The following is a 27,543-nucleotide window of genomic DNA, read 5'->3' on the forward strand; positions in this document are numbered from 1 at the left end:
CAAGTTAAAGGACACCTTCACTTTATCTAGTTTAGGAGCACGATGTTCAAGTGGACAGCCACAGGGCTCCCAATCCTGATGTTGTGACCATGGAAAAGCCAACACTATCCTTTGAGGGGCCAAGTATTTTCACACCCGAGAGGTGCTCCCCACCTCAGTCTAAGGTGGACCTGAGGGGTCCAGCTGGGTGCTGCTGGAATGGAGAGGTCACACTGGCTCCTGGTAGCAATGAGTGTGACACACAAGAAGGGGAGGAATTCCAGCACACTGCAGACACTGGGCATCCACCCTGACCTGTGGGGATCCCGTCTGGCATGAAGACAGGGGGTAGACTGGGTTCAATTTGTGGCTGAACAGATTTTGCCTTCTCTCAGCACTGACTGGTGAGTGGGGCTGCTGGCGGGGTGGAGTCAGGAAAAGCACCACCCACATGCTGCTTGCTCAAAGGGAGCCTGAGACTGCTCAGGGCCGGCTAGTGTGGAGGCTGAGGCTCACTGACACACTTTATGAGACCTGGTCCGCTTAACTTATGTCTCTTAATGCAAATCTTGCAGTGCAGCCCAGCACATTTGAACTGTCTGCCTCTGCCTCCCAAGTGCAGGCTTCCGGAATGTTTCCACCAGACTACGTGGCCCACTTCACTGCACTGACAGATGCTCTGAAATCGACTACGGATTCTTTACAGTAAACCTCATTTCTTCCTAGCACACCGATCTGCATCTTGAAAGGCACCCAGGAGGGACCTGGAGTCGACCCATCCCCAGTAGCTGAATGAGACTCTAGGCAGATGATCAAGGCTGACCCTGCCCTCAGGGACTCAGGAAAGAGCCAGGCTGGTTCTGTGTGACAAGCTCAGGGCTCTGCCTCCCAGCACATGGGAGAATAGGGAGTATATGTATGTCAAACTGTCTAGGCCTGCATGGCTGCCTCTGACAAGGAGGAAAAAGGAAGAGTCTCAAAGGGTGTCCACTGTGACATGTGACACCACACTGGGCAGTTTTATTAGTTGAACCTGCCCTGGGGTGGCCATGCTCCCATCATCTGCTTCTCAGATCTGCCCACTGAGGCCGAGCCTGCTCTGCAGTCAGTGAGGCACAGCCCGCCCCCCCCCATCCAGAGCTCCATGACTACAGGAGTGTGGCCGTACCAGGATGTGACTCCCAGGGACCGAACCTCTGACAGGGCCACCCAGGGGCATGTGCTCTTAAGAGGATGGCTCAGTCCTATGTACCCGCTCATAAAGAGAAAAAGCATCTTCCATTTCGTGCAGCCGAACCATCCAGAATGGCGAGTCTGTGGCTCGGAACTCGCTCAGTCCACAGCAAAGCAGACGGACAAACATCAGTGCCAACTTGAGGAAACAGGCAGAAAGGCCTGCTGTGAGCACACGTCCAACAGCTCCTGCCACTCTAGGGACACAAGGGTCACCGCTGTGCCCTCACTGCATGCCAAACCACTGCTCCTGGTCAGCCCACTGGGCTGCCTCACTGTCGCTACCCTCCAGGTCCCCTTCTTCCCCACTGCCCTCCATGTCGTCCACGTCGTCCTCCTGAGTGGCGTCTGTGGGGCTCCCCTCCTTCTCCATCTTCTGCATGCCCTCCAGGGACTTCTGGTCATTGGGGTCCAAACTGAGGAACAACAAAACAGAAGACAGGCCTGAGTCTCTGCCCTGCTTCTTGGGACTGTCACTGAGCTGGCCCAGCAGATATGACTAAGCCAGAGACGTTGCAAACAACTGTGCTTCCATGGCTGGACCCAGGGAGTCCATCAGAGATGAAAAGGGACATTATTCGGAGTTTTAGAACTTTTAACTTGAAGGGGCCGGAGAGGTGGCTCAGTGGTCAAGTGCATCTGTTGCTGGGTTCAGTTCCCAGCACCCATATATGACTCATGACCAACAGTGACCCCAGTTCCCAAGTATCTGACACCCTCCTCTGGCCTCTCTGGGCACCAGGCACATACATGGTCCACAGACATTCATGCAAGCAAACCCATCCACATAAAATAAATTAATAAACAATTCACTTTAAAATGGCAATTAAAAATTCTAACTTCAAATTTTCCTCCAAAAAGTTTTTAAAGCTCCTCAAATACCAAGCCCTTAACTCTCCTGTAGGCAGTGGAGGCAGTGGGGGAAGTGGAGGCAATGGGAGGCAGTGGGGGCAGTGGAGGCAGTGGGGGCAGTGGAGGACAGTGGAGGACAGTGGGGACAGTGGGGGCAGGGGAGGCAGTGGGAGCAGGGGAGGCAGTGAGGGCAGTCGGGGGCAGTGACCAGACAGAGCAGCGGTGCTCGCAGAAGGCCTGGTGCTTGAGGCCAGGCACAGGACACAGCCCAGCACATCCAGGAGGGAAACAGGATCAGGACACCCGGGCAGCCTCGGGTACATGATGATTGCATGTAGCCTGCCCCAGGCTGGTTATTCTTCCATGTGACTTTATACCGTGGACTGCAGGCAGCCACCGCCGTCAACCATGCTACACTCTGGGACAGATCATAAGTCCTGAGGCTAGGGGCTGGACTAAGACAGTTTCACTAGTAGCAACACCATGAAGCCCAGAGCCCAGGAGCCTCATTTATTTGGCTCCTAAGAAAGCTTTAAAAGAAAAGTCCTAGAAATTTACATTAAAAAATTAAATGTATTATTGTGTGTACACACACACATTGTCTGTGCGTTGTGTAAAAGCCATGGCGCACACGTCAGAGGACAACCTTGGAGTCAATTCTCTCCTTCAACCTTTACATGTGTTTTGGGAATCGAACTTGGGTCTGCACGATTATGTAGCAATTATTATCTTGATACCCCTAGTTAATGCCCAATGAGGTAGGTATAGACAGGGAATTGGTTAGTATTTGACCAAGATAACAGGTAGAAGCTGTACTCAAACTTCGGAATTTAAGTTTTTAATTACTAGAGCAGACAAAACCAGAAGCACACACTTAGCAAACTCTGATCATAAAAAGCAGAATGTAAAATATGTACTCGGCATAAGCCTATGACGTCATGGGGGTGTGGGCAAGCACAGGAGAGCCGCACAGATCAGTCTGGGTGTTACTCTTATGTGGGCTGGAGAAGGATGATCATCTCTAATTCTTCTAATATGCTTTAGGAAAATATGTCAGGAGTCATGAATTTGCAAATACCTTCTCTCATTGCTATTCTTAGCCTGCCTTCACCTTGGGCACAGCTGTCTGCAGAGCTGCCTGGGCCCTGCTTCCTTTCCTCTCCTCCCCATGGAGGCCGGGCACCTACCTCAGTGCTATGCTATACTGGTCCATTGCTTCCTGGTACTCATTCACAGACACCAGGAAGTCCCCCAGGATGCGGTGCAGGACGCAGTCGCTCTGGTTGGCCAGTGCATTTCTCAGCAGAGCAATTCCATCTTCGTACTTCTGCTCCCTGCCTGCAGAGAAAGACAACCTTTACTGCTCAGCTAGTGCACAGTCACACCCACTATGACACGACAACTTTCTCAGAGACCCCCTCAAAGGGGCGCTGCAGGGGTGAGGGGCATGTGGTCTCTAGTTCATTGGGAAATGACATGAGTACTGTGTCTTTAAAAACCATGCATCCATGAACTTATTTATACAGTGGTGTGGGCAAGCACACACAGCACATGAGAGGAGGTCAGAGGACAATCTATCTATCACGCAGGTCCTGAGGACTGAACTGAGGTCGTCAGTCTTGGTGGCCTCTTTACCCAAGCCACTGAGTCTGTGCCCTGAATCTTTAAAAAAAACTTTTTTTTTTTTTTTTTGCAGACGAGCTGTCCTGGAACTCCTCTGCAGACCAGGCCAGCACCAGATGAGGCCAATGGCCCTGAACTAGAACCCTGAACCAAAATACCCTCTTGATAGCATCAAATAAACTTAGGAATATGCCAGAAGCAAAAAGAACAAGAGAATCCAGATAGCTCAGAACCAAACTGACCAAAGTCAGCTGTAACACACTAAACGAGTTCAAAACTAAACCAACCAGATGAGTTCACCAGCTACCAAGTAACGTTAACTGGTGTAAACCAACCTAAGCAGGTCTAAGCCACATCTGGTGTGACACACACAGCACTTCAGGCAGGTGCAGGCAGAACTGCTCCACCATCTGTGAGCTTCAGGGAGGAGGCGAGGTGGCCAGGGCGAGGACAACAGACCGAGGACACACAAGTGCAGCACTCACTCAGCAATTCTGCCTTCTTCACCACGGCCTTGACGTAGTCCGGCCTCTGGGCCAGGGCTTTGTCTAACAAGGTTTTGGCTTTCTCCTGTGTCACTGGATCTTCCAGACACACGGTGGCTAACAGGGTAAGCGTCTGAGCGTTTGCACCCAGAGTTTTGTAAACATTGTTGGCCATCACCATGGCCTCTCGGATGCTGTTAGAAGCTAAGTAACATTCTATGAGACCTGGAAAACAAAGAACAGAGATGCCAGACAACAGGACGGCCCACAGCCCCTCCCCGCAGCCCCTCCCCGTGCCCTGTCGCTGAGCCACAGCCATCCCCCCCCCCCCCAAGTGCCTTTCTAATGGGCTCTAAAGAGTGACCCAGCAGAGCTCTCTCGATATAGAAACAGATTTTTCTTTTTCTAACTTCAAATTTTTCTCTTCAAATTTGGACTCATCTTCCTGTTACGAGACATACTAAGCTTATTTTTAAATTCCTATAAAAATATGTTTTAGAGGAACAGAATCTTGTAAGAGCTATTTTAGTGTCAGTGACTCAGTCACCAAATGTTGCTAAACCTGGCACAGCTCTGCTGGGCTGCAGTGACATCCAGCCTCAAAGAAATATTAACAATAAAAAAAGTTTTAAAAAACAACTCATCTATCAATGCCGGAGAGCTCAGTTTGGTTTGCACAGCTGCCTCCCCGAGCTGCCATGCCTCTAATACACGACAGAGACTGCAAGCTCAGACCTAACAGAATCCCCCAGCTCGGTGCAGACGTCAGGCCTAGAGCCACATTGGCAGGTCCCTGTCTCACCTTCGTAACAGTCTAAGCGACAAGGCGCAAGCCTTATGGCCTCCCGAAAATGTATTATAGCTTCCTGGACTCTTCCCATGTTTCTAAGCGCCGCTCCTTTGAGTAATAAAGCTTGGACACTGTTGCTGTTCAGTTGAATGGCCTTGGCGCCTAAGTACAGGGCCCGGGAGTAGCGCTTACTGTAGAAGCTGTGGCATCTAGGGAAAAAACACAAGTTATTTGTGAGAAGCCTCTGAAGAAGGCTTAACACGACTTTGTAGACAATTTCGGGAACCCTAGCACTTGGGAAGCTGATAAACTGTCTTCAAAAACACCCTGCACTCCCCCCAAAAAAGCTGTCCAAATGGCTCAGAGAGTAAGGGTGCTGGTAGCCAAGCCTGACGGCTCCTAAGACCTACACCACTCTTGCTAACTGACCTATGACTTCCTATTGACACACAATGTTTTAGAGAGCTTCATCCACTATCAGAAGTCTGTATACGCCTCTTCCTTAGGAAAACATCAAATGGCGGGTGATGCCGGTGCATTGGGAGGGCCCAGAGGATCTAGGGGCCCAGGATTAGGAGGCCGTGGCGGCTTCCACAGAGGATTCGGCAGCAGTCTTAGTGGCCATGGTCTTAGGGACTATGGTCATGGTCAAGGCCAAGGGGCTCGTGGAGGTTAAGCTGAAGACAAGGAGTGGATCCCGTCACCAAACTGGGCCTCCTGATTAAGGACATGAAAATCAAGTCCTTGGAGGAGATCTACCTGTTCTCCTTGCCTATTAAAGAGTCTGAGATTACTGACTTTTTCCTGGGTGCATTCCTAAAGGACAAGGTTCTGAAGATCATGCCAGTGCAGAAGCAGACTTCACTGCCCAGCAGAAAAGGATCAAGGCTTTTGTCACTATTGGGGACTACAGTGGTCACATCGGTCTTGGTGTTAAGTGCATTGTCACAGCCAAGCTTTCCATCCTCCCTATGTGGAGACTGACAAGCCCAACACTATTCCCTGCAAGATGACAGGCCACTGTGGCTCTGTGCTTGTGTGTCTCATTCCTGCAACCAGAGGTACTGGCATTGTCTCTGCTCCTGTGCCCAAGAAACTCCTGATGATGGCTGGTATAGATGACATCAGCCAGGGGCTGCACTGCCATCCTGGGCAACTCTGCCAAGGCCACCTTTGATGCCATCTCTCTAAGACCTACAACTACCTGACGCCCGACCTCTGGAAAAAGACTGTGTTCACCAAATTTCCTTATCAGGAATTCACTGACCATCTTGTGAAAACTCACACCAGAGTCTCTGTTCAGAGGACCCAGGCTCCAGTTGTGGCCACCACATAAGGGTTTTTATACAAGAAAAACAAATGAATCAAGTCTGTTATAAAAAAGGAAGTCTGGGGCTGGAGAGATGGCTCAGCGGTTAAGAGCACCCAACTGCTCTTCCAGAGGTCATGAGTTCAATTCCCAGCAACCACATGGTGGCTCACAACCATCTGTAAAGAGATCTGATGCCCCCTTCTGGTGTATCTGAAGACAGCTACAGTGTACTTATATATATAATAAATAAAATAAATCTTTAAAAAAAAAAAAAAAAGGAAGTCTGTATACATGACCGAAGTCATAAATTATCCTTACAGCTGCAACCCAGATATCAGTAAAGAAGCAAAACAAAACAAGCATAAACCTCCAAAGGGATCTCAGACAGGTGTGGTCGGCACACCAGTAAAGCCAGTCCTTGGAAGGCACTTTGGATTAGAGTGAAGAGGGAGCAGAAGGCTCAGCCATCAGTGGGACTTCTATGTCAAATCCCCTTCCAGAAGGACCATGCAGAAGAGGTCAGAAAGAATCTAAGAGGCAGAAATCTGGGAGGATTGTGCAAAACAGTGTCCTCTGGGATGTGACAGACAGCTGCTCTTATGAACCCACAGAGCCATGGCGCCTGCCCAGAATCAACATTCCAGCACACAAGGGACGGGGTTCACGGGAACCCACCCTATGTGAGGACCCACAACAGTTGACAAGGAAAGGAGAGCTGTTTTTTAACGACTGACTACTGAGAGTGACCACACTCCTGTGAATTGCCCCATACCCAGAAGTCAAGGAGAATACAAACAAACTATAGTCACAGGGTTAGTAAATAAAATATAAAATAAACAGGATACCCAGTTGGAAGGCTAGGTAGGGTGACCGACTAGTAGGAGACTAGAGGAGTCTGGAGTGAATATGATCAAAATATAATGTATGAAGTTCTCAAAAATTTGAAAAAGAAATGAAAAAAACAAACAAACAAACAAACAAACAAAAAGACAATAGCAACAACAACAGAAAAACCCACCAGTTCAAGGCTGACTAGCCTCAACTACACAGGAGCCAGCCTTAGGGTACATTAGGCTGTCTCAGAAAAACAAAGTCCAACCTAGCATAGTGACACTCATTTTTAGTCCCAACACTTATGAGGCAGAGAAGGAGGATCTCTTGTGAGTTTGAGGCCAGCCTAGTCTACATCAAGCTCTAGGACTACATAGAGACCCTGTTTCAAACAACAGTGGCTCCTTGGTCTTGGCAGTAGAAAGATGAGGAAGGATGAGGCCTCATCCTGAGAGAGGCCCACGAAATGCAAGGCACTCACTCTGTGCCTGACCCTGGATGTAGGTTCCTTATCCTGGTCTCCAAATGGAAAACAACTGAGGTGAGCCAATAAATGCCTGCCCAAAGTCAGAACCATCCATCCTGCTCTGAGTTAGGTCTCATGACTTATGAGTTCAATCTCATTCTCTCTCGCTGCTTGTTTTAACAAAGGCCCTGTGAGGCCCTAGATGACTGGAATTTGATATAGACCAGGCTACCATGGAACCCACATGCCTCTGCCTCTTGAGTGCTGGGACTCAAAGCCTGTATCTCTATGCCTGCTTCAATTTATATCCATCCACGACCCACCCACCCACCCTATCTATCTATCTATCTATCTATCTATCTATCTATCTATCAATCATCCACCCATCTATCATCCATCCATCTATCATCCATCCATCCATCCATATATCTTGCTTTGTTTCACAAGACATGGTTTCTCTATGTAGTCCTGGAACTCACTCTGTAGACTAGGCTGGCCTTGAACTCAGAGATCTGCCTGCCTCTGACCCCAAATGCTGATTATAGAAGAGCACTACACTGTAAGGCTCACATTGAATTCTCTCTCTTTTAAAGATCTATTGACTTGTTTATTGATTAATCGTATGTACAGTGTTCTGCCAGTGTGTACGCCTGCACACCAGAAGAGGGCATCGGATCCCATTACAGATGATTGTGAGCCACAATGTGGTTGCTGGGATTTGAACTCAGGACCTTGGGAAGAGCAGTCAGTGCTCTTTTTTTTTTTTTTTGGTTCTTTTTTTCGGAGCTGGGGACCGAACCCAGGGCCTTGCGCTTCCTAGGCAAGCGCTCTACCACTGAGCTAAATCCCCAACCCCCAGCAGTCAGTGCTCTTAACCACTGAGCCATCGCTCCAGGCCCTGATATTCTCTTAAAGAGGAAAAAAAAAAAGTCTCTTTTCAAAAACTCTATTAAAAACTGGGGAGAAAGAGTGAGCTACCTTACCCGGAGACCACCCAAGGCTCGGCATGCTGATCAGAAATATTGAAAAGGCGGCAGCCAAGGTTCTCCACATCCTCTAGCCGCCCTTCTCGTGCCAAGAGGTAGCCATAAACATCCATCCCTGAAAGAAAGAACACAGGAAGAGGCTGTTCTATCACAGCAGGAAAAGCCCTCAGAAAGGGCAAGGGCCTGGGTTCAGTTCTCAGCACCCACATGGTGGTGGCTCACAGCCGGGGCAAGTGACTTCCTCTTCTGACCTCTGAGGGCCTGAGTTCACACAGCACACACACACAAAGACAAAGCACTCACACATAAAAATCAAAGGAAAAGGTCAGAGAAGGGCCTGTGAAATGGTTGTGGGTATAGAAGACTGTCGCCAAGCTGGAAGACCAAAGTTTAATCACCAGGATCCACATGGTGCAACCACTTTCCAAAAGGTGCACTCTGACCTATTATGCGCACACATATAATTAAAATTTCAAACTTAAATACATGTGTGGAGGTGCAGCTCAGTGGTAGAGTGTTTGCCCAATGTGCACACTCAGGGTTCAATCCCTAACACCATATAAACTGGACGGCGGCACTGGAGAGTTGGAAGCAGAAGAGCAGAAGCTCGGGGTCAATCTCAGCTACATAGGAGCCTGAGGCAGACTGGGCTACGTGCCGGTGACCGTGACGCCTCTAAGTGACTGAATAAAGAGCAAAACCATCCAAAACAAGGAAGGCCCCCTTTCGGCCTCTGTGGGCCTCTGCACACACAATATGAACACGCACTTGCAAGCGCACCTCACAGCAAAGAACGAGAGGCAGGCAAAGGAGCAGCAGCCCTGTGACAGCTTAAAACGCCAGCCTCGTCAAGAACTGTCTGTCCTAAGTGCAGTGTGAACAGCAGTCCAGAAAAGCCATCACATAAATAAACCTCTCACCTCAGTACACGCTTACTAGGCTAAAACACCAGTCCCCAAACAGTCTACGCCCCCACACGCTGTCATTCATTCTAGAATGCCAGTCCTCACTACTCTCTCTCCCACGCCCCTTCCATTCCTCCCTCGTGGTTCATGAGGCCTAACGCTGGCTCTCAGGCACCTCTTCCTGCCATTCTCCATCCCCTCCATCCCTTCAGATCCCTACTCCTCTCAGAGCAAGGTCCCAGCCACAGCCCTGCTGGCCTGGGTATGAACATCCAACACCCAGCTATCAACACCGCCAAGCTAGGGTGCCTGAAACACTACATTTTTTCCCTTTCTCTTTCTTTTTTCTTTTGTTGTTTTTTTTTCCCAGATAGGCTTTCTCTGTATAGCCATGGCTATCCGGGAACTCGCTTTATAGCCCAGGCTGGCCAGGGTGCTGGGATTAAAGGACACCACCACTTGGCTCCTCTTTGTCAGCAGTGGGAGGTGGAGCTTGACCCTCTGACTCCTTTTTCCACCTCCCAGTGCTGAGATTACAAGTGTGGTATGGTTAGCTGGAAAAGGAGGAATACACTGTACAAACATACCTTCTAGATCTGCTCCCACACCCAGTCATCCTTTTTGTTTGAGTCAGGGTTTCCCTGTGCAGCTAACCTTGATCTCACAATCCTGCTTCAGCCTGCTGGAATTATTGGTCTCTTACTCTTTAGACTCTAAAAGCCTGTCTGCCGTCCTGAGGCGTTTCTGTTCTGGTCCCCCCGTCAGGTCTTTACAGACCTCCCTTCCCTCTGTTCCTGTACTCAGCTCTTCACAAACTGCCGGCCCCACCGGTGTCTCGAGCCCCTGCCTGCTCCTTCACCTTTGCTGATGATGCGTTAACCCCCTTAGCCCTTGCTCCACATCCGTTCCCTACTTCTTCATAATCATACTAAGAACCAGAAAACCCAAAGTTCCTGAAAGGACGGTAGGGTTCTGCAGATGCCATACAGTCAGCCACACTATAAAACTATTAACTCACAGAGAGATGTCACAATGCCCCTTCCAAGAAAAAGGCTGAGCAATGGTCTGTGAAGAAAAAAGTTGAATTCAAGTCAAAACAACCACGCAGACTAGCATTACCTAAGTGTTAAAGACATGCAGCACGGGAAGGAACTGCTGCAGTGAGCGAGCCTTACAAAAGCAGCTTGAAAACCAAGAGCAGAGCTGGGCACTCGACGGCACAGGCCTGTGAGCCCAGCGTGGGCTACATGAACTGTGTCTTCAAAAATAAAACACAAGGGGCTAGAGAGACGGCTCGGCAGTCAAGAGCAGGTACTGCTCTCTGTGGATCCCAACACCCACATCAGAGGGTCATAACTCTGACTCTTGAGGACCCAATGCCTCTGGCCTCCAAGAGCACCTGTCCTCACCAGTGCGCGCGCGCGCGCGCGCATAACCAGCCCCAGGTGCCAGCGCCAGGCTCAGTCTTCCTGTCAGCTGCCTTTTACTCCTCATCGTCTCCCCAGCCCAAACTCACCTTTTATCAGGTAAGGGTCCAGCATCTGGGCCTGCTCAAACTTGAGGACTGAGTTCTTGTTGTCTCCTGCTCTGAAGTACAGGTCTGCCAGGCTCCCCAGCAGGTCCACATTGTCTCGCAGTAAGGATTTTTTCTCTAGCGAACTTAAAAGATAATACTAACCCTTAGAGACTCTTACAATCGGTTTTAATCACTGTATCTGGGGATGGGCATACAGATGACATATTTTTCTGTACAGGTGAAATATTTCATAAAAAGGCTTTTTGGAGATTTTGGTTTTTTGGTGTGTTTTTTTCTTTTTTCTTTTTTTCGGAGCTGGGGGCCGAACTCAGGAGATTTTGTTTTTTGAAGTAGGATCTTACTACATAATCCAGGTTGGCCTTGAACTAACTCATGATCCTCCTACCTCTACCTCCCAAGTCCTGACATTATACACGGGCATATACTCTTAACATAGTAGTAGTAGTAATAATAATAATAATAATAATAATAATAATAATAATAATAACAACACAACAACAATAACAATAATAATCAACTAATTATAATGATAATGATGAGGAGGAGGAGAAGAAGAAGAAAAAGAGGATGAAGAAGAAGAAGGAGAAGGAGAAGGAGAAGGAGAAGGAGAAGGAGAAGGAGAAGGAGAAGAAGAAGAAGAAGAAGAAGAAGAAGAAGAAGAAGAAGAAGAAGAAGAAGAAGAAGAAGAAGAAACAACCACCATAGTAATCCAGCAAGATGCCTCAGCAGGTAAGAGCAGCACTAACCACCAGGACTGATGACCTGAGTGTGATCCCTGGAACCTACGTGGAAGAAAAGAACTGACTGCTCCAAGTTGTCCTTTGACCTCCACACAAGCACATGTGCCCACATACAACAAATACATACAAATCTAATTTTAACAACTTTTAAAACACTTAGGTACAATGGGCTTTAACCTCAGCTTTAAAGGTTGCACAGGGTCTGGAAGGACGGCGCATAGGGAAGAGCTCAGAGGCTCCTGCACTGCAGAGCCGCTGACAGGGGTCATTACTCCAGTTCCGAAGACTCTGATGCCCTCTTCTGGCTCTGTATACGAGGCACGCACAAGCCATACAAACAGTGAGCAGACCAAACAACCATACGCATGAAATTAAATGAAATAAAGACATTTCATATATACATATCTCAAATAAACCATAAATATCGACAAAAAGCTTTGTGGTCATACTTTTCCTTTTTTTAAAACTTTTTTTGAGTCAGGGCTTCACTCTAGGGCCCTGGCAGGCCTGCCTCAGCCTCTTGAGCACTGAGATTAAAGGTGTGCTCCGCCACACCCAGCAGTTATAATTTTTAAGAGGACAAAGGCTTTTTATATGGCGTTCACAAGGGATAGCTACTCAAGACAAATAGAGAGGGACGGAGGGAGGGGCCTGATAGATGACAGCTAGGTAGACAGTTGATAGATGACAGACAGGTAGGTAGGTAGATAGATGGATGGATGGATGGATGGATGGATGGATGGATGGATACAGTCTTTGGTCCTAGAACTTTGTTTAAATAGTAAGAAATCCCAGGGCTGGGGATTTAGCTCAGTGGTAGAGCGCTTGCCTAGGAAGCGCAAGGCCCTGGGTTCGGTCCCCAGCTCCGAAAAAAAGAACCAAAAAAAAAAAAAATAGTAAGAAATCCCTAACTGCAAAGAGGTATAGCCATGTCAGGTTCCAATACACATGTCTACCAAGACAAAAAGGCATGAGCACGACATCCTCAGCAGTCTGCCTTTAAGGAAGACATCTTCACATGAGCAGAGCAGAGCTCAGCCCAGCTGTTCACAGTAGTACAGCTCCCACAGTTTATTACATTTGCAACCACTCAGTGCATTAGAGAACACAGCCCGGAGACGACTATGGCAGACCAAGCAGGAGCAGCCCTCTCCCGGCTTCTTTGCATCCCCACATGGGTCACATCTCTAGACAAGCAAAGGGCCAATATCCGTGCATTCTGCCAGGCAAGGTGGCTCATGCCTACAGTCCCAGCACTAGGGACGTCCAGGCTGGAAGACCGAGGTAATGTCAAGGGCAACCTGGGCTATCTAATAACATCTGACATATGTCAGACAGGGCCTCCCACGAAGAGAATTACTGACTGAGCTGACATCTTGGCTCTCACCAGATGGTGTTGATCGCTCTTGAGTTGTCACCAGTATGCACAAAAGCGTATGCTTTAATCCACACGGACAGCCAGTCCAGGTTGGGCACAGTCTGGATCACATTCATTGTCATCGATGCCACCTCTGCACCTTTCACAGACAGGGATAACAAACCTAACCACAAAAGCAAGAAAAACGTGAGGCACAGCACCCTCCTCCCACAGTGCAGCCAACAACAGCTACACAGCTGCCGTCCCTCCTCTCCGCCACACACACAACTCAGGGCTCAGAGCCTCAAGCATGCTAAAGCACAGGCTGTCACCCAACCGTACTCCATCCCTAAAAGGCAGCTGGTCCTCTATCTACTTCATAACTGATAGTGTTCAGAATGTTTGAAACCTACTCTAGGGGCTGTGGCTAAGAGCACTTGCTCTTCTTGCAGAGGGTCTCGGTTGGATTCCCATGATGGTTTACCACCATCCCAGAACTCTAGTTCTTGGGGCTCCAGTGTCCTCCTCCAACCATTATGGACACTAGACACTACATACACATAGAGAAAACCCTCATTCACATTCAAATAAAATTAAAGTCTAAAAAAAGCCTTACTGTATCTAATGCATACTCATAATTGAGAACTATCATCTTTGACTGCAAACACACCAGGCACCAGACAGAAAACTTTCTGTACCTAGAATGGCGTCAAGGGCCAAAGGGCACTGCCGCAGGACCTCCTTATAGCTGGTGACCGACGGGCGTTCCTGACCAGCCTTCTTGTACAGGTTTGCCAACATCATGTTTATCTACACACAAACACAGAGGACAGTAAAGCAAGTGCATCTAAAAAGGAGCTTCACCATGAGCAAGCTCGGATTGATTCCCAACGACTGTCCTGCTTCCTATTAGAAAAACCACCCCACAGCCCTGCAAACAAAGACCGATTCCTAAAAATGAAGTACTGTTATTCTTGGTTTTCTTAGCCATGTTATCCTCCCACAACACCTCCTACTATCTGAGCCAAAGATTTTTGTTAAGATGAATGGTCCCAAAGTATTCAAGCAGATACATTTTAAGGATTTCTTTGCATCTCAGTGTGTAGACCAGGCTAGCCTGGGCCTCACAAAGAACCACCTGCCTCTGCTTCTTAAGAGCTGGGATTAAAGGCTTGCACCACCACGACTGGCAAAGATCTTTTTTCCCAGACAGGGTCTTCTCTGTGTAGCCTCAGCTGTTGTGGAACTTGCCCTGTAGACCAGGCTGGCCTCACGATCTACCTGCCCTGCCTCCCAAGTGTCAGGAATAAAGCTGTGCACCACCACCACCAGCCAAGACTTACTATTTCTAATAGTGCTTATGTGCTCTGTGTGTGTGTGTGTGTGTGTGTGTGTGTGTGTGTGTGTGTGTGTGTGTGTGTGTGTGTGTGTGTGATCAGATCATCCTGGAGCGAGAGTCACAGGTAACCACCTGACTCGAGTGCTGGGAACTGAACTCAGGACTTCTGAAAGAGTTGTGTGTGCTCCTAACTGCTGAACCACCTTTCCAGGCCAAGCCAGTGTCAATACTATTGCATAAGAAAGTGAAGGGCTGTTCGGTGCTCGCTCCTGTGCTGACGCCAGAGCCGAGCGCCCGTCGCCATGCGTCGGAAAATTGAGGAAATCAAGGACTTTTACTCACAGCCAGGCGGAAGGATGCCATATCTGTCAAGATCAAGAAAAACAAGGATAATGTAAAGTTCAAGGTCCGCTGTAGCAGGTACCTCTACACCCTGGTTATCACAGACAGGGAGAAGGTGGAGAAGCTGAAGCAGTCCCTGCCCCCAGGTTTGGCAGAGAAGGAGCTGAAATGAACCAGACCTCTGCATGTGACTATTAAAAACCCTGAAAAGTAAAAAAAAAAAAAAAAAAGTAACAGGGCTGGGGATTTAGCTCAGTGGTAGAGCGCTTACCTAGGAAGCGCAAGGCCCTGGGTTCGGTCCCAGCCCCTAAAAAAAAGAACCAAAAAAAAAAAGTAAAGGGCTGGAGAGATGGCTCAGCAGTTAAGAGCATTGACTGCTCTTCCCGAGGTCCTGAGTTCAAATCCCAGCAACCACATGGTGGCTCACAACCATCTGTAATGAGATCTGATGCCCTCTTCTGGTGTGTCTGAAGACAGCTACAGTGTACTTATACATTAAATGAATAAATAAATAAATTAATTAAATAAATAGAAAGTGAAAGTCTTTTATTTTGGTTTATGTGCATAACCATGTATGTACGTGTGTACATGTACGTGTGTGCATGTATGCGGCTGCCTATGGAGGCCAGCAGAAGTGGAGGACTCTGGAGCTGGAACTACCGTGCTGTGAGCTATCCATGTGGGTACTCTGGCCCCAGAAGGCCATTTTTAACTCCTGAGCCCCTCTTCTGTTTTTGTTGTTTGTTTTCTCTCTTTTTTTAATTGGATATTTTTTATTGACATTTCAAATGTTACTCCCTTTCCCGATTTCCTGGCCCCCTATCCCATCCTTCTCTCCTTCTTCTATGAGGGTGTTCCCCCTCCCTAGCCTCTCCCCCTTCCTGTCTCCCCTCTCCCTGACATTCCCCAACACTGGGGTCCAACCTTGGCAGGACCAAAGGCTTCTCCTCCCATTGGTGCCCAACAAGGCCATCCTCTGCTACATATGCAGCTGGAGCCATGGGTCTGTCCATGTGTACTCTTTGGGTAGTGGTTTAGTCCCTGGGAGCTCTGGCTGGTTGGCATTGTTGTTCTTAAAGAGTTGCAAGCCCGGGGTTGGGGATTTGGCTCAATGGTAGAGCGCTTGCCTAGGAAGCGCAAGGTCCTGAGTTCGGTCCCCAGCCCCGGGGGGAAGAGTTGCAAGCCCCTTCAACTCCTTCAGTCCTTTCTCTAATTCCTCCAATGGGGACCCCGTTCTCAGTTCAATGGTTGGCTGCTAGCGTTCACCTTTGTATTTGTCATGCTCTGGCTGAGCCTCTCAGGAGACAGCTATATCAGGCTCCTGTCAACATGACTTCTTGGCTTCATCAATATTGTTTTTGTTTTATGAGACAAGATCTCAAGTAGCTGAAGCTGGCCTCAAGTGCACTGCATACCTGAGGACGACCTTGAATTGCTGATCTTGCCTCTACCTCCCAAGTGCAGGATATATCACCCACCACTACATCATCTGGCTGTTTCTTATTAGCTCAGCCTGGCCTGGAACTCACTGTGTAGATCAGGCTGACACAAACTTACAGCAATCCTTCAGCCTAAGCTTCCTAATGCTGGATCCAATAGAGTGGCATGAGCTACACCGCTCAGCTTAGAACACGGGACACAGCCATTTAAGGATCAGTTAAAATTAGGGGCTGGATCGGTCCCCAGCTCCGAAAAAAAGAACAAAAAAAAAAAAAAAAAAAATTAGGGGCTGGAGAGATGGCTCAGCGGTTAAGAGCACTGACTGCTCTTCCAGAGGTCATGAGTTCAATTCCCACCAACCACATGGTGGCTCACAACCATCTGTAAAGAGATCCGATGCCCTCTTCTGGTGTGTCTGAAGACAGCTACAGTGTACTTATATATAATAAATAAATAAATCTTTAAAAAAAATAAAATAAAAAAATAAAGAATCAGTTAAAATTAAAATACCTGGGGTTGGGGATTTAGCTCAGTGGTAGAGCGCTTGCCTAGGAAGCGCAAGGCCCTGGGTTCGGTCCCCAGCTCCGAAAAAAAGAAAAAAATAAAATAAAATAAAATACCTGGCTGGAATTTGGCCTAATACTTCAAATCTAACTCACTAGAACTGTCCTCACCAGACTGAGACAAAAATCAAACTCAAAATTTAAATCCAGTGAGATAAGACATCTGCATTTCAGTAAAATTTAAATACCATTTTGTTGGTGGTTGTTTCTGTTTCATTTTTCAAGCCTGGCTTCTGTGTGTAGCTTAGCTGTTCTGGAACTATCTCTGCAGACCAGCTGTGATACCTGAACTCGCCTGCACACCATGCTAGCCTCCAACTCACCAGTTCTGCCTGCTTCTGACTCCTGGGTGCTGGGATTACAGGGGTGATTTGCCACCTGGCAAGAAAGCTCTCTTTACAAAGCTGATTTGTATGCCAGGTATGGAGGAGCACTGGGAGGCAGGCTCAGGACGTCACTACAAGTTCAGGGATAACCTGGGCTATATATTGAGAACGTAGTCTCAGAAACCCCAAACCTGGGAGTTAGAGAGACTGTTGGTGGCTGAGAGCTCCCGGCACGCACACGGTGGTTTACATCCAATGTTAACTCCATATTTGGGGGACTAGATACCCTCTTTTGACCTCCAGGGGCACAAAGGACACATATGATGTGCACACACACATTTTTTAAAAAAAGTGCCAGGCACTGGTGACACACATCCTTATTTTTAATCCCTGCACCCAATAGGGAGAAGTTGGTGTATGTCTGATTTTGAGGCCAGCCTGGTCTACAGAGCAAGTTCTAGGACAGCCAGAGCTATAAAAAGAAACTTTATCTCAAAAAAAAAAAAAAAAGAAACCAACAAAGAATAAACTTTTAAAAGCAGCCAGGCAGTGGTGGCACACACCTTTAATCCCAGCACTTGACAGGTACAGGCAGGCTGATCTCTGTGAGTTCCAGGTCAGTCTGGTCTACAGAGTTCCAGGACAGATAGGGCTACACTGAGGAACCCTGTCTTGATAGACAGACAGACAGACAGACAGACAGACAGACAGACAGACAGACAGACAGACACAAAAATAAAGAGAGCACAGAGGAAGGATCCTAAAGTGACACTCCTATACTGGGGCCAATACCTCAGGCGGAGAGATTAAATACATGCTTCCTCCCTGACTGCTTGTCATTAACAACCTCATCGGCCAGCTGTCTCAATAAACACCCCAACTTCCTTAAGTTACTCAACCTTCACTTTGCTTTTGGGGTGTGTGTGTGTGTGTGTGTGTGTGTGTGTGTGTGTGTGTGTGTGTGTGTGTGTGTAACGCCAATGCTCTCCACCTTACGTGTTGAGGCAGGGTCTCTTCTTGAACCTGGAGCTCACAGTAGGCTAGCCTAGGGCAGCTTGCTCTGGGAATTCTATCTCTACTTCCCAAGTGCTGGGTTTAAGAGTGCCACCACGGGGTTGGGGATTTAGCTCAGTGGTAGAACGCTTGCCTAGGAAGTGCAAGGCCCTGGGTTCGGTCCCCAGCTCTGAAAAAAAGAACCAAAAAAAAAAAAAAAAAAAAAAAAAAGAGTGCCACCACAGTCAGCCAGTTTCTATGTAGGTATTGCTCCTCTGCACGCAGCCCCCTCCCCCCGCCACTAGTACGCAGCTAGCTCTGCACTGACAATGGTCACTTTGAAACATGAGTTCTCAGCACTACCAAGCGAAAAGGTCAGCTCATCCTTAAAAGAACCACACTGTGGAAAACTTTAGAGCCTTATCACTACCTATCAACAATCTTCAGTCCCTAAACACAGAACTGAAGTATGTGGCCTTAAAAGGTGCAGTCTGGGGCTGGAGAGATGGCTCAGTGGTTAAGAGCACTGACTGCTCTTCCTGACGTCCTGAGTTCAAATCCCAGCAACCACATGGTGGCTCACAACCATCTGTAATGAGATCTGATGCCCTCTTCTGGTGTGCCTAAGACAGCTACAATGTACTTATATATAATAATAAATACATCTTTTAAAAAAAAAAAAAAGGTGCAGTCTGCCAAGATACAATAATCCCCTCCTGTAATTTCCCTTTGAATGTGAGGTAATCTGTGGCAATATTTAACACACGAGGTTAATGGGTGTTTAATGAGATGTTTTGATTTACTTCCTTTTCTCTTACGAAGACTTGGAATCCGGTCCACTCCCTAAGACACAGATACACCACCACTCTAACTGCGACGGGCTCACCTGGAGGCACACGCTTGCTCTGGTACCCAAAGCCCACCTACATGAAAGACACGCACACTGAGACACAGACTTAGCCCCTCTGAGAAGGATGCTGAAAACATCAAGGATTGGATCCCACAAAGCTGAGGGGGTTTTGGTTGTTTTAATTTAACCCAGGATTCATTTCAAAGTACCCAAAAGGCAGCTCTCAACATCTCTAACTCCAGTTCTAAGGCACCTAGTGCCCTCCTTTGCATTCCACTGGCCCCAAGCAGGCAAGTGGCACAGACAGACCATGCCAGCAAAACAAGACACTCACACACATAAAATAAAAACAATATTCAACCGGGGGGGCGGGGGAGTGAGGGGAATATACAATAAGTAAAAATAAGTAAGAAATAGAACAAATATTTAATTTTTATTGCTCTTCTAAAGTGAAATTAAATGGACAGACACCTAAATTATCACTGTTTACAAGCCAGAATCTCATCTTTCCATCTTTTTTAAGGACCAGCACTTTAAACCATAGTTTCACAGCTGGGAGCGAAACCATTGGCAACAGGCTCGCTTGGTATTCATGAAGCTACAGATTCAATTCCCAGTCCAGAAAAAATAAAAGATAAAGTTATTTTTACATCCATGAACTTTCTGGGTTTTTACAAAAGTTAACAAAGAAGATGCTATTGTCCACATTAAAAAATTAAAAAATAAAAATTATAGAACGCTGTTGCTCTCACTGCCAGTACACATAGACCAAATATCTCAACTCAGAATGGATGCCAAAGCTTTCAGTTCTAGTTGAAGGCACACTCGTTAAGACACTGCCAAATTAAACACAAACAGATATTCTGCAGAAAGTACCAAGGGACACTGTAGGAGTTTCGTGTGTGAGTTCATGTGCAGATGCACGCAAATGTGTGTGGGTACACATGAGCACACGAGTGGAGGCCAGACGGCAATGCTGGCTTTCTCCTGAACATGTTTCTCCCTCAGATTGAGGGTTAGACACAAACTCCAACAGCAGCTTCCACACTGGTGCTGAGAACTCGCATAGGCTCTAAAGGGTACACAGCAAGCACTCCACCCACTGAGCCACCTTCCCAGCCCCAGGGGGATCTTGTAGTTTTGACTTTACAATGGCAGAGATCAACACAATTAAATATTCCTGTTATCAAATGAATACACTATTGCACCAACGAATATTAAAAAAAAAAAAAAGGAAGAAGCTTAAAAAAAAAAAAAGTTTTTGTGCCTGCCATACTCTTCAGATCATTATTCCTGATGGGGAAAATGTCAAAGGCTGAGAACACACCCAACCCCGATATTAAAAGCATGCACTACTCTTCAGAGGGCCTGAGTTCAGTTCCTAGTACCCACATCTAGGGGGATCTGACACCCCTAGCTTCTACTGGTACGTACACCCCACACACACAAATAAAAATAATAAAAACAAATACAGCCAGCTATAATGAAGCAGGTCTTCAATCCCAGCACTCGGGAGGCAGAGGCAGAGGATCTCTGTGAGTTTGAGGCCAGCCTGGTCTACAGAGTGAGTTCCAGGACAGCCAGGACTACATAGGGAGACCCTGTTTTGGAAAAAAAAAAAAAAAAAAAAAAAATCCTTAGAGGGCTGGAGAGATGGCTCAGAAATTAAGAGCACTGACTGCTCTAGAGAGCTTAGGTTTGGTCCCAACATCCCTATCAGATGACTCACAAGTGACCTTAACTCCAGCTCCAAGGGATCCGATGCCTCTGGACCCTGCAAGCACCTGCACTAACATGCACTACCACACAGACACACAAATAATCTCCTTAAAAAACAAAAAAGGGGGCTGGGGATTTAGCTCAGTGGTAGAGCGCTTGCCTAGGAAGCACAAGGCCCTGGGTTCTGTCCCCAGCTCCGAAAAAAAAAGACCAAAAAAAAAAAAAAAAACCAAAAAAACAAAAAAAAAAAACCAAAAAAACAAAAAAGGGGGTTGGGGATTTAGCTCAGTGGTAGAGCGCTTGCCTAGCAAGCGCAAGGCCCTGGGTTCTGTCCCCAGCTCCGAAAAAAAGAAAAGAAAAAAAAAAAAAAAAAAGACAAGAGAGGAAGGGAGGAAGGCAGGCAGGTAGGCAGGCTAAGAAATAACTGGTGCTGGTAATGCAATCCCAATTACTAGGCAGGCTGGGGTAGAAAGAACCAAAGCCTAAGGCATTCTGGGCTATACAAGGCGGCAGTCTGAACAGGAATGGTGCCATCTTCTCCTGTGTTTGAATGCTTGGCCCATAGGGAGTGGCACTACTATGAGGTGAGACCTTGTTGGAGTGGGTGTGGCTTTGTGGAGGAAGTACGTCACAGTGGGGTTGGGTTTTGAGGTTTCCTATACTCATCCTTCACCCAGTGTGGCACATGGTCGCCTTCTGCTGCCTATGTGAACTCTCAGCTCCTTCTGTGGTACCATGTTTGCCTAGACACTACCATGCCTCCCACCATGATAAAATGTAAGCCAACCCTAACTGAATGTTTCCCGATGGTGTGTCTTCACAGCAACAGAGCCCTAAGGAAGACACACCATTTAAGGCCAGCCTGAGTGTGAGTGAGTTCGTTAGTAAGTCCGTGTCTCTAAGTGAAACTTTTAAGTGAAAGGACAAGGGGTGAGGCTGCTACTTAATTACAGTGCTTGCCAAGCACACTTGAGACCCTGGGTTGGACTCAAGTACCACAAAACTTAACCAAACACATCTGTTTTGAGATAGCCTCGACCTCCTGGTTTCCTGCTTCCGTTTCCCAAGTGTCACTACAGCTGGCTGAATTCTCAGGGTTCACTAACAAAGTAAACTCATCATCTGAACCCTAACTCCACTGGGGAAAGGTAAGAGTTCAGACTTCCTGAAACATGGAGAACAGAGACCATGGCAGGGTCAACAGAAATTGGGAAGAGGGACAGAGAACTTACTTTGGGGGTTCTTTGTCTTGAAGGGATCCCATCGAGTATAGCAATGGCGTCCTTGTCCAGTTTCAGCATTGTGTAGCACTCAGCCATTTTGTATTTCACTTCAATTTCGGATGGAAGACACTAGGAGACGACAAACACCTTCCTAAATATGATCCCAACACCGTGACCGTTCTTCAAAGTGTTAGGAAGAATAACCTTACAACTTTAGAGCAATTCTGCTCCTACATATGCAATCAAAAAATCAGACACCACTGTTTGATCCCAGCACTCGGGAGGCAGAGGCAGCTGGATCTCTAGGAGTTTGAGGCCAGCCAAAAACCAAAAAAAAGAGAAAGAAAAATGAGAACAAGCTCACCCAAACCAGGACACAGAGCACCACAGCAGCGTAAGCCAAAGTGGAAGCAACCCAATGTCCAGTGATAAAAGACGAAAAGCAGCATGAGTGTCACATGATAACAACAAAGACTACAGAACTGCTTCATTCTACGACCAACCAACTCGTCACTGAAAAGGGTACTTCAACCCTGTCTCTTAATATGTGTATACATACACATACATGAACATATACAGTATACACACATATACACAGGTCAGACAGTGCTGGCACAGCCCTTTAGTCCCAGCACTTGGGAGGCAGAGTCAGGCAGATCTCTGAATCTGAGGCTAGCCTGGTCTACAGAGTGAGTTCCAAGACAGCCAGGGCCACATAGAGAAACCCTATCCTGAAAAACTAAAAGGAATAAAGGAATGCATGAATGAGTCTCTTCTCTCTTAATCACCTGGCTCTGTGGAGTAGATGCAGAATTTCCAGTTGAAGGTCGCACCTTTGAAGTTTTACTTAAGGCTTTCTTCTGCTGTAAAGCCATGGTATACTTACTCACAGCATTGCGGTATTCCTTATCGTGAAAGAGAGAATCTGCATGATACACCAGAAGCTGGTACTTCTGAGACGGGGAAAACAGCTCACTAGAACATAAAGGAAGCAAATCGTGCATGGGTTATTTTGAAAATCAGAAAGAATATCTTACCTAAGTCTAACACAAAAACCTATCATGTTAGCTTGCAAAACAAACAAACAGAAAACAGATAAGCCTAATAAAAAAGACAGGCACATCTGAATATCACTCAAACATGGCCAACACATCTAGAGCACCACGACCTTACTGTATTGTTTTTGTACAATTTGTGTTTTCTTAATATAGAAGCTAATGATACCTACAAATCAAATAAACAGATGAAGAAAGCATACTTTCCTTCCTATTTTTAAGTCCTTCCATCCTTTTCTGACTTTTTGAGAAAGTGACTCACTCTGTAGTCCGGGTAGCCTTGAAGTCTTCCTGCTTCTGCCTTGGAAGTGTAGGATCACAGAATGGACCGCTCCGTCTACTCAGTAAGTCCTCTTAACTTACCGCTGTTTTACATATACCTATATTACCTTAGGTTAACATCAAATTTTAGGGATAATTTTGCCAAAGGATAGCAACTACAACTTGAGTGTTACCAAAAAGCTAGAGACTCAAGAAAGGAGAAAATGTACCACTCTGGATTCTTTTTAGAAAAACTCAACAAAAACAGACACCTGAAAACTCCAAATACTAAAGAAAATAGCCAGTACGAGAACAGAATTGGAAAGCCAAAATGGCAGAATGAAAAGGATTAGTCTTAATGAGTCTTTTTAAAGAGTCATTAGTATTATTCATATGTGTATGTGCATATGTGCACACGTGCATGCTGCTGCCCAGAGGAGAATGTTGGATCCCCTGCTAGGAACTTGACATGCATGCTGGGACGTTCAGATCCTCTACAAGAGCAGCCAACACTCTTAGCTATGGAGCCATCTCTCGAGGCCCTGAAGTCTCTTTCAATTTTACATACAAAAAGCAAACGACAGCTCCTGGACTCTCAGGTGTGTAAAGTCAATGTGTGGGAACGGACTTTCCTTTCCTCTTTGTTTTTCAGTGTCTCACATGGAGCACACAGGCAAGCCTATCACAGAACTTCATCCTTTACCCTCAAAAAGATGCAGCAGTCCTTATAAGCCAGGTTAAATGCCGAGACACTGCTTTACTTTTTGTCCAAGGCCTCTACACGTTATGCAAGCATTCCATCATAGCTCTATCTGTAACCCTGGTTACCACTCCTATGTTTGTTCCTCCAGTCCCACTCCTTCCCAAATTAAGAGATGTTTATACATTTTTCTCTGAAAGTGAAGAACAGACCAGGACAAGCAATTCTATAAACAGGAGTTTGCTTCATGTTATTATTTAGTTTTGGCTGTTTGTTTGTTTGAAGACAGGGTCTCACTATGTAGCTCTGGCTCTCCTCGAACTTGCTCTGTAGACCAGGCTGGCCTCAAACTCAGAGTTCCACCTGCCTCTGCCTTCTGAGTGCTGGGATTAAAGGTGTGTGCCAACATGTCTGGCCCAAGTATTTTAAACATAGGGGAAGCCATATGTGGTGGCATAGGCCTTTAATTCACATTCAGGAGGCAGAAGCAGAAAGATCTTGGAGTTCAAGGCCAGCCTGGTCTATACAGCCAGTTCCAGGACAGTTAGGACTACAGAGACCCTGTCTCTCTCAAACAAAATGGGAGAGAAATTTAAAAAAACAAACAATTAGGTACCACTGCCAGTATGATCATACACTTTGGTAGTCCTAGCATTTGGAAGCAGAGGCAGGAGGACCAGGAATTCAAAGAGCTATCCTTGGCTATATAATCAGTCCAAAATCAGCCTGGGCTATGACTCTCTCTCAAAAAGTAGGGTTAGAAGGGCTCTGTAGATAAGAGCATGTGGGTTTTGCAGAGGATTCAAGTCTGAATCTCAGCACACACATCAGGCAGCTTGCAACTGCTTGAACTCCAGCTCTGACCTCCAAAGAATCCGATGCCTTCTTCTGGCCTCCAAATGCACCAGGCACATAAATATAAAAATCAAAGTAATTCCAAGTCTATTAACAGTCATTCCCTAATCAGATTTCACTTGGCAGGGAATAAACTATAGTACCTTCATAAAAAAAAATTTTATTATTACATATGTGTACTTGGATGTCTGTGTACATGTACACACAACAAAAACAAAAGCAAAAACACTCAAAACTGTGAGGTGGGGGAGAAAAAGGCAAAACAAGAGAACATTCAAACAGCAACATAGAGGAAGGCCGAGCACTGCTTCCTCAGTTTTAACCTTACCCAACCACCTTCCTTTTCCAGAGAAAACAATTGTTTTCCTTGTTTTCCAAGTATGGAGAGACATTACTAGGCAAGCATGTTACAGTGTATAAACATTTGACCACTTCGGGAGTAAAGCATCAAACGCTTATTTTTCAGTGAATACATACATATAATCAGGCCTTCCAAGAAATTTGTTTTGCTATTGGCCATGCCATAAACCCAAGCCTGGGTCTTATACATGCCAGGGAGGCTCTCCAAGTCTGAGGTACAACTCTAACCTCTAGAGGAAAGCTGTAACAAACCACTCCATAAACACCCTTCATTCTTTGAATTTCCTATGTGACATTACACACATTGTTCAACCAACTTGCCCATTTTCGATTTGGGCAGTGCTGAAGATGAAACCTATGGTCTCAAACATTTTAGGTAAGAATTCTACCACTGAACTTTTTTCAACAGTGTATACACTGTCTCTTCAACAAATAACAAAATATAAAGGATACAGGTCAGAACTTAAATGCTTCCTGTAGCTAAAGAAAACTGATGATCTAACCTAGTGTGAACAAGCATGGATTAGCCAAAGTCAGACTAGCTAGAGAAGCAAACTCAAGAGCATTCAGACAATGCTAACACACTGTCAAGACTCAAGAGTAAAGATTAGAGCATTAATCCCCAATACTATTTGCTATGACGAATCACTCAGACCCAGGGGGAAAGGCCTCAGAATCAACATAGAAGACTGACAGAGACCAGTGCGTCCCGTGTCACATTAAGAAGATGGTGATCGGGGCTGGAGAGATGGCTCAGAGATTAAGAGCACTGAGTGCTCTTCCAGAGGTCCTGAGTTCAAATCCCAGAAACCACATGGTGGCTCACAACCATCTGTAATGGGATCTGATGCCCTCTTCTGGTGTCTGAAGACAACTACATATTTACATATATATGTAAATATTTTACATATATATACACACATATATACATATATACATATATATATATGTATATATACATATATATATGTATATGTATATATACACACATACACAGTGGTGGACTGCAGTAGAAACTATCTCCAATCACAGACAACCAGAACTCAAACCCACTTGCTCCTCTAAGTTCTCCGGAGTATAATCTTGGTCGACCTATTGGACTGCCTTGTAATAGACACGCACTTTCATTAAGTTTAATAGTGCTTCTCACACATGGAAACTGCTCTTTCAACAGATGGCAAGAGAGAAGGGGAAAGATCAAAGTGGAAAGGTCTGGTGCTAGGAGGTCCGTTTAAGAAGAGGCTTCTGAGCTGAAAACTGAACCAGGAAGCAAGCAGTTCTGAAGTGAAGCCACAGGTGCCAATGCCCGGAGAGAATGAACTTGTACTGAGAGTTCGGGCAAGGTGAGAAATCAAAGAAAGGAATGAATAGGTTGACTTGGGAAGCCACGTCGAAGGGTGAAGCAATGATGGGGAATTTTTATCAAGGCCCAACAGGCACTCAAGGCCACAACTGTCCCGTGCTTCAACTGAGACTCAGTAAACCGGTCTAGACTCAGTAAACTCCGTTGGTAGGGTTTGCCTAGCACGCATGAAATCCCGGGTTCGAACCCCAGGACCACACGTACACCGAGCACAGTGGGGCAAAAACCAGCGATCCCAGCTTCTGGGAGCAAGGTCTTCCTCGACTACACAGTCTGTTGCGGGCTCGTCTGGGCTACAGGAGAGCCTGTTTGTAAACAAACCAAAACAAACCAGTCACGACAATGCGGCTGCGTCGGGCCTTACAAAAGGCTGCCAGAGTCCTTTAAAAAAAAGGCGCCACGACGCTCGCCAAGGGTGCTCCCAGTCTCGAAAGTGGGGTTCCCTCCCTACGCCAGAGCGGAACCTCCATGTCTGACTGGGTGGACTGGGTCTCCGGGAGGCAGCAAGAGGACTGCGTCGTTCTGGAAATAGCCAGTCCTCCGAGACCACCGGAAGAGGCCCTCGCTATCCGCGCAGCCTCAGCCGGACCACAGCGTCCTCCACTATCTCAGCCCCGGCTCCCAGACCGCCGCTCCCCGCCTCCACTCACGGGTTGTTATTACTCATGGTCAGCAGCAAGCTGCTGAGGAGCCGCACGTTGGAGTGCAGCCCAGCGGCCGCCATGTCCCGCACATGATCTATCACACTCATCCTGCCCGGCGACACCGTGACCCAGCAGCAGCTGACAGAACCCCCAGGAGCGGAGCCGAGTCTCAGGGAAAGTTCCAAAATGGCGGCGGCGGCGGGGTCCTTCTGGTCCAGACGCGGCTCCGCCCCCCGAAGATATAGGTTGCTACGGATGTGCCTGCGTAAAAAGAGGCAGTCGTGAGGCGAAAGGGGTTGCCCCATCATTAAAGGATAAATTTTATTGAGGACTGACCACGCTAGAAGGAATATCCGAGTAGGAATAGTGGTTTTGCTGAGATAAAGACAACCCAAGAAGAATGGACGCCTCTCA

At 46.8% G+C, this 27,543-nt stretch overlaps 1 protein-coding gene and 1 pseudogene across 9 annotated transcripts; one reads left to right on the forward strand and one right to left on the reverse strand.

Annotated features, from left to right (window-relative positions):
• On the reverse strand, positions 1-27,312 carry Anapc7 (anaphase promoting complex subunit 7). 9 transcript variants are annotated; one of them, XR_015633993.1, is made up of 11 exons: positions 27,136-27,312; positions 22,778-22,866; positions 21,901-22,020; positions 13,795-13,906; positions 13,127-13,280; positions 10,979-11,121; positions 8,555-8,672; positions 4,975-5,171; positions 4,023-4,397; positions 3,252-3,402; positions 1-1,628 (listed from the first exon to the last, which is right to left on the reverse strand). XR_015633993.1 is itself a non-coding variant. In XM_087578441.1 (11 exons), the coding sequence occupies exons 3-11, from the start codon at positions 21,985-21,987 to the stop codon at positions 1,439-1,441; spliced, it is 1,377 nt and encodes a 458-aa protein (XP_087434567.1). In that variant the 5' UTR covers positions 21,988-22,020; positions 22,778-22,866; positions 27,136-27,312; the 3' UTR covers positions 1-1,438. The 9 variants fall into 9 exon arrangements, 6 of the variants coding, with proteins under 6 accessions (XP_087434567.1, XP_087434568.1, XP_087434564.1 ...); XR_015633992.1 differs by having other exon boundaries at positions 22,680-22,866; XR_015633994.1 differs by lacking the exon at positions 27,136-27,312 and adding an exon at positions 23,209-23,602.
• Positions 14,687-15,006, forward strand: Rpl38-ps4 (ribosomal protein L38, pseudogene 4; annotated as a pseudogene).
• Positions 27,313-27,543: the final 231 nt, after the last annotated feature.

This window comes from Rattus norvegicus, chromosome 12, assembly GCF_021556685.1.
Source record: "Rattus norvegicus strain SHRSP/BbbUtx chromosome 12, alternate assembly SHRSP_T2T, whole genome shotgun sequence".
NCBI lineage: Eukaryota > Metazoa > Chordata > Mammalia > Rodentia > Muridae > Rattus > Rattus norvegicus.

What these genes read in the sequence shown, in the direction of transcription:
- Anapc7 (NM_001107142.2), bottom strand. Translation starts at nt 27,236, where the DNA reads ATGAGTGTGATAGATCATGTGCGGGACATGGCGGCCGCTGGGCTGCAC. An exon ending in ACCATGAGTAATAACAACCC is followed by an intron (nt 22,867 to 27,135) that starts GTGAGTGGAGGC and finishes TTTATGTTCTAG; the next exon opens with TGAGCTGTTTTCCCCGTCTC. An exon ending in TCGCTTAGACTGTTACGAAG is followed by an intron (nt 4,398 to 4,974) that starts GTGAGACAGGGA and finishes TTTGTTTTCCAG; the next exon opens with GTCTCATAGAATGTTACTTA.